The 7,195-nt window shown below is 34.5% G+C and overlaps 1 protein-coding gene across 1 annotated transcript in view; it reads left to right on the top strand.

The window, feature by feature from the left end:
- Positions 1-466: 466 nt before the first annotated feature.
- The window catches only part of LOC145668780 (activating signal cointegrator 1 complex subunit 2), a 57,375-nt gene continuing 50,646 nt past the window's right edge, over positions 467-7,195 (top strand). Inside the window, exon 1 of the mRNA XM_081736944.1 lies at positions 467-673. Coding sequence (XP_081593070.1) covers positions 653-673 — 21 coding nt within the window. The 5' untranslated portion in view covers positions 467-652. The remainder of the gene's footprint in view (positions 674-7,195) is intronic.

Genomic DNA, 7,195 nt, shown 5'->3' with positions numbered 1-7,195 from the left:
TATTATTAACGGTATAAGTCGACACAAAACAATGCCAAATCTTCGTTTCCGTCCGTGAAAATAGATATAGCTATTATATTGAAAATTGCAACTAATGCTTTGAGATACACTCCAGTCCAGACGTTTAGCGAATGCTTGTGTGGAATCATCTAAGCAAAAGTTGCGGATCGCCATGCAACCAGAAGAATGCAGAATTATATCTGCTCTACCGATTAAAGCAAACTTAAACTCATGTTTTGCGTAGCATTTAAGTTAATCGCAACTTAAAGTCTGGCACATTCCGTAACAACATGGATCTAGCCGACAAACAATTTGCGATTTATTTTGCGGTAATTGTTATTTTTGCGGTTTACAAACCTCTGGGAAGAATACTTTGAATTTCAAGCCAAGTTGAGGTCAGAAAAACTGGAATTAAACATTTCTTTAATGTCCCACTTACGTGTAAATAGCAGTAAGTCTTATACCAAGCCTTTGGTAATACTTTGCATCGTGTTGTTCATTTCTGATTGTAAAAGATGAAGAAGAAAAATATTATGAGCAGTTGATTCTGGTTTAGATTGTCTGTTGTGGTGGCAGTGGTGTGGTGGAGATAAAATTCGTATCTGCTAGAAGAGAAGGGCATGACAGAAGAAAGCGCTTAATTGTTTTAATTATGGCACAACACAATAATCAGGTATTTATGTATGAACTTCGTGTTATAACTCTATAGGTTTGTTGTTTATTAACACCTCAATAAAATGACGGCAATTGTAAAGGGTCAATCACGCAAAATTAGTAAACTATTCATTGCTGCCACAATATCGCACTTATTGCAGATAAACTTGAGAGGGCTCACTGAAATAATTAATTTAGCACTTTTACAGATGATGTCCTCTAACTTTGGTTAGTTAAAGTTTAGATAAGTTTATTCTGTTAACGACTGTCCAATACCTGGTGTGTTTAAACGAGGGAACAGACAGTGGAGTATGAGGTTGGCAGATTTGTAAATTTAAAAAAGGCACTTTGCCCCTTCACCACAGAAATGGGCATTAGTGCTGTATCGCCTGACCAGTTTGAAAACCAAGAAAAAGTACCACAATGTTCTCCATTCGGTTAAATTTGGTTGGAATAAAGTAAGTTAAGTTACATTCGGTTAGGTGTATAAAAGCACTGCAAATGGACAAACGAACTTGTGCTAGGTTGGCACTAAAAACCATGAATGCTATCTAGTCGAGTGAAGGCAAGGTGAAGCTGGTGTGCCCCAAGGGAGCGGGCGCGTCAACGACGGTTGGTATACGCGTAAGCGAGGATAGTGAAAACATGTGGGTTTTGGCAATCATGGAGGTTTCACTTGCAATTGTTATGGCTTCATACTTGTAACGTTTTACTTGTAAACAGCTTCTGTACACTGTGCAGATATACATTGCCGTTGAGTTAAAAATTACTTCCCTTCAAAACTGGGGCTGGCTTGTAAATTTTTGCAATTTCAAGCAGAAAATTGGGTGCAACAGTTTCCTAACTGCCCTTTTTTTTATATATAGCTCTTTATAACACATAATATGTCACACCCTTTTTCCGTTTTAATTGTTTTTTTTTTGTTTTTTTTTTTTTTTCGAAATATTTCAATGTTTCAAATTGCTAAAATGTGATTTATATTTCAAGATTATTATTGTCATAACTTGCCACAATTGTCACAACAATTTTCTATTCACTGCAGTTTTGAAAAAATGGACGCCATTTTGAAATTTTACTTTGGATCGCTGCCAAAGTATATACAGCTAATTTAGAGTGTCTCGTGCTTCTACTCTGAACATGTTAACCTAAAAGACCAAAAATTGCACTTTGTAGCGTGGATATCCGCTATTTTGAAAAAAGAATGGCCGCCATTTTGAAATTTTACGTTGGTATGCCGCCAAAATCTATACAGGAAATTTAGTGTGTCTCGTGCTTGTACCCTGAAAATTTAAACTTAAAAGACTGAAAGTGATCTATAGTGTGCCTATAGTATGTGTGGTATAGGCAGATGAACGAACAAATGTAGATCAAATCATCCCGGGAGCCTCAGTGACGTTCGCCAAATATGAACATCAAATATATTAATTTAAAACAAAGATATAATTCATGTTTTATAAAATAAATGTTTCAAAATGTCATACGACATAAATATTTTCCAGTGTAAAATAAATAGTTTTATTGTTGGAGTCATGGGCGGGGATTAGGTGGCCAAAGGGGCAGTTGCCCCCCACACACTTTTTTGAAATTACCCATTAATGTATATAGTTTCATTTGGAAATATAAAGTTTTGTAGGTATTATTGCTTCATAGAATAAAAATGGTGCCTTAAAATATTTGTCGTTCTATGGGTACATATTGGTTGTCTTCCCGTGGAATTGTGAAAGCTACAGGAATTGCGTTTGAACTGCCACTAAAAATGGACCAAAAATTAACCTATTGGAGCGCCACAATTCAAGCGTACTTTCATTTCTTTTTGCAAGGGCTCGATATTTTAGTCAGCCGCTCTGGAACTAATTGAGATAACATTTCGCAAGAAAATAAGTCCTTCAGAAGTTATTCTTTAATTGCACAAAAATCGACAGTTCCTAAAACGTATTTTCTTCTTTCTAATAATAATGAATATTTTGATTTTATTTTTTTCAGTTTAACATCCTGTTCAGCAGCGAAGTTATATGAGACGTGGACTTAATGATCAACGTTTAGTCCGAACCACGTGAGTTCCCCCGTGAATCGATCCCGGGGTCTCCCACCTCAAAGGCACGTACTCCTTAGCCACGAAGGAGCTCAGTAAGGAGTATTAATTTTGCAGTGTAATATACGAGTTTAGGGGTGTACATATATAGTTTTGTATATACAATTACATTTAGTGGATTCAGCATAATTCTAGGTTTTAGGATTATTTTGTATAACTGGAATGTGGAGTGACTCTAAGTATTGTTGAGTTTTAATGTATTCCAAGAAAGTGAAAACTGTACTTAATGGCAGCGAACATGTTTCGGGAAGCTGCAAAAGTATTTCTTTAAATGTCGTAGCATATGCTTGTAGTATTCACTGTCATTGTAAGAGTAATAACACATATAATAGCATTCGTGGAATTGAAAATATAAGTTGTTCATTAATTTCCAGTTTCAATATAACTTTTGCAAAGCATGCCTCATTATTCATTACTATAATTATTTGATTAATATTATTATTTCTGTTTATTTGTTTTGCAAATTTGTTATTAAATAGGCCCCTAATCTGATCACACAATTTTCCAGACACATATTCATGAATAAGGAATCAAATTTCTTCTTACACCTTCGTTGTTTAAGAGTACAAAGGGCTAGTATCTACTTGCGTTGCTCTTGTCAATTTACTTAATGAAATATGAAACAAGATATAACTGAAAAAGACAGTATCCTAATAGTTATACAACCTTTCGTCAAACAAAGTGTTACAAGCAACCAGGAAAACTAACATTGATATCAAATATTCAGATCATGTCTTGGCTCCCCCCCCCCCCCCCTTCCCATTTAAGTCCAACCGCCGCCACTGATTGGAGTTCACTTCCGATACTTGTGCGTTCAATTACTAGAATTTCCCGAGCACTTGTTGCAAGATGGCTCTTTCCAGAATATTAATTTAAAACAATTAGCACAGACATAATTGATATTTTATAAAGTAAATGTTTCATAATGTCTTAAATGAAATTCAATATCTTTCAGCGTAAAATAAATAGTGTTATTGTTGAATTATTCAGTTGCGACGCTTTGTGCGTTGAATTGCGGGAATTTCCCGAGCACTTCTTTTGCGACTTTTTTTTTTTTTTTCTCGAAAATGCAGCTTTTTCTCGGTCCACTAGTAAGGAAGTTTGTATTCAGCGTTTGAAATAGCAAGAGTTACGTAATCTTCGGAACTCCGAGCATTAAGCTTCTTAAATTTGACAAGAATTTTTATGCTATTGCTGGTGTTGATTCTGCAGAATGCTTATTTGAAGAGTAGCAACAAATAACTGAACTAAACTGTTGTTATTGGAAAACCAAATTTTACTATTTTTTTTTTATTATTTATTATTACATTCGCTCAGTCGCGTTACTCTTAGTCGGTTACCTAGAGCATTCGAAAACCGACGAGTTATCATCATTGCGAATGATTTCTATGGAAGTTTTGTTTTTTTCTTTATTTCCATAAGTGAAAAAAGAAAAAAAATAGGAAAATTTGGGAGGGAAAGGATGGGGAAGGAAAAGAGACCAAAAAAAGAGAAAAATTACAAAAACGAGACAAACCAAAAAAATATAAAAAATTGTTTACTGTTGGGAGTCAAAAGTGTTAAAAGTTTCTGGATAGATTGTATAAACAAAAGAAGAACGTAATTAAGATTAGAAAGATGCTTTAAAAAATGAAGAGCGTAACTATGTGATTGTTTATATGTGTAATTGAATTGATGTCACAAATTGAGCCATAAGTGGCTGAAGTTATTTATATGTGGAATAAGAGCCATAAGTGGCTGTAGTTGTTTATGTGTTTGATTGGAGCCATAAGTGGCTTAAGATAATTATATTTAGGTAGATGAGCCTGGAGGGACGATTTATGTTTTAGGTTTAATGTAATGCCAAGGTGGCTTACGTTATTAGAATATTTGTGGAATACAGGAAGTTTATCGGCTTGTGATTGAAGTATAAACCAAATAAAGGTTGGCTGTGGAAAGAATAGTATCGGCATTCATTGGTTAGCTCTAGTTGAAGTAGTACTTTGCTCTTTTTAGATACAAAAGTAATTTAACTATCCTACCGACTGCGCCAAATATTAAACTACCGCAATGCTAAAAATTAATTATATAACGTCTACTGAATACAGCATTCCACTTTTTTACTATGTATTTAAATATTAATCAGTGTCACAAAAACATATCAGTATAAAACTAATTTCAAGATCACATCTTCTATTACAAACTATGTTCCACAAACTTCTAGAATGTTTCAACATTCTACTTCTTTCTCTTCTTTAAAAGAAGACATGTGCACCAAAACTATAGCAGATTCAGCCCTAACATTTACTAAAGAATACTTGTTACCATCAAAGGTAATAAAACAATAATACTAATAGTTTTACTAATGCACTACATATTTACTGGTAGTACCGGTACCTATGGCCTTAAACCCGATGAGGAATAACGTACCTCGGCGTTGCCGAGTCAGTGGGCACACTTTTCACGGAGAGTATTTTCTGAAATATAAAATTGCATATCTTATTTCAAACAGGCTATAAGCATAATCTATACATTAATTTGTTCTATAATTACTTCAAGCTAAGTTTTCTTTTAAATTATTTATTTAATTCATTCAGTGCATTCAGAAGTTTATAAAAGTCTTAGGTTGTTGTATAACTTAACGTGAAAGCATCTAATTCGCCCAGGAAAGTTCAAAATATGATAAAAATCACTTTCAATGTAATCACCTAAGTTGTACCAACAATAAACTAACAAAAAGCTCAAATACCCAGATGGGTTTTAAGGTGGGCTTTTTCAGGTGGGTCCAACCCGAAAAAATCCGGTGGGGTTTTTCGGGCTGTGCCCACTTGGGCAAACCCTGGTGGAATCCCTACTTTATCACTCTGAGGGAAGATATGTATCTTGGCATAAAATCTACAGTACACGAAGCACGAGTGTTATTTAACCGAGTCAGCGTAGAGTGCAGCAAGGGGTGGGGCACGACTGCGTCCGTAGGAAGAGGGCGCGTCAGCAATGGTGCAATAAGCACGAACGAGGACAGTGAAAAATCACTTCGTAAAAACACATGTCTTGCTTACGGCACTTTTGTGATCACTTTGTAGACTGATTTCACAGAACATCTCACTTCATCCTGTCCTCGAAGTACAAATAGTCTTCCAAATAGATAAATGTTTAGGTTTTGTGCTTCTTTCGAGTCTGCTCTTGCTCTTGACATAGGGAACGTGAACAGGACAGCTAAATTGACAAACAGATATAGCCTATAAGTTGAAATACAAAATCAAGTAGCCTATGTAAAGACTATTCCGTAAATAACTTACGATATGTAGTGTATATTTCAACTAGTGGATTTAGTATCCTGCACACCAGTCTTAAATTTCAGGAAAGCTATCAGTAAGGGAAAATATAGATTTCTCATATTATTTGTAAATCAGCTTCGTAAGGGTGCAAGTGTAGATATGGCTAATTTGGACAAATCGCTGCGATTTAACATAGTTCATGAGAATTTTTTATTATAATACATTAGGGTGGTCCTTAATTACATGGCGAAATTGTTTTTTTCCAAATTTCTTTGCTCCCAACCCCTAAATTGGTTCCATGTCGGACCCAATTTATCCATGAAAAAAAAAAATGGGCTCAATCGAAGAATATTTAACTGACCCCCAAGCGACCTAAAGTTTGAATGCATATCCAATATGTTAATATATAGGAAAAGTCTGGAATAAACCCTTCTTACTTTAAAGCAGCTGATGGGAAAGGGACCAAGTCTTGGATACAGGGATTGGAAGTAATCCACATCTGACCCTGAGAAATGGCATGATGGCGCCCATTTTGAAGTCCACAATTTTGTATTCGGACTCAAAATTTTCAATGGAAATGATGTTTTGTGACCGTTTTTGGGTAACCTTTCATTATAAAAACATATCTTCCTATATTTTCAACTTATCTCTGGTCATTTAATTCTTTTTATCTTTGAAATAATAGTTTATTATCTTTCAATATTGTTTTTTTTCTTTATAGGTTACTGAAATATTAATAAACTATTACATACATGTAACAAGGAAATAATTATATATGTTGTTATATAATTACATTCCGTCGAAATACACGCCAGCCTATATTGAAATTATTTATATGAAATGAAATTACATAAATAATATGATGAATGTTTAAAATGATAATAAAAGAAAGCTGAAGGCTGTGGATAACTAGCCAACTTCTACTGCATCATTAAGCCAATTTTTGTAGCATCTGGATACTTTTTTCTGTGTTCACTGACTATCTGCAATATGTATTGTTTTCCTTTTTCGTCCTTTGTTAAAATGGTCCCGTATTCTTGTATCAGTTTTACACTTCTCTGCAACATAATTCACCACCACAATGTTTTTCAATATATTCAACCCACGTTGAAAGTTCACATCTTCTTTCCAAGTAGATTGGCATGTGCATTTCTTTCTTTACTTTATGGTTTAATTCAAATAAGGGAAACTA

The sequence above is a fragment of the Thermobia domestica genome, chromosome 13, assembly GCF_964235325.1.
Source record: "Thermobia domestica chromosome 13, izTheDome1.hap1.1, whole genome shotgun sequence".
Classification (NCBI taxonomy): Eukaryota; Metazoa; Arthropoda; class Insecta; order Zygentoma; family Lepismatidae; genus Thermobia; species Thermobia domestica.
The sequence above is the reverse complement of the archived record's forward strand: the minus strand, read 5'-3'. Positions and strand labels throughout refer to the sequence as shown.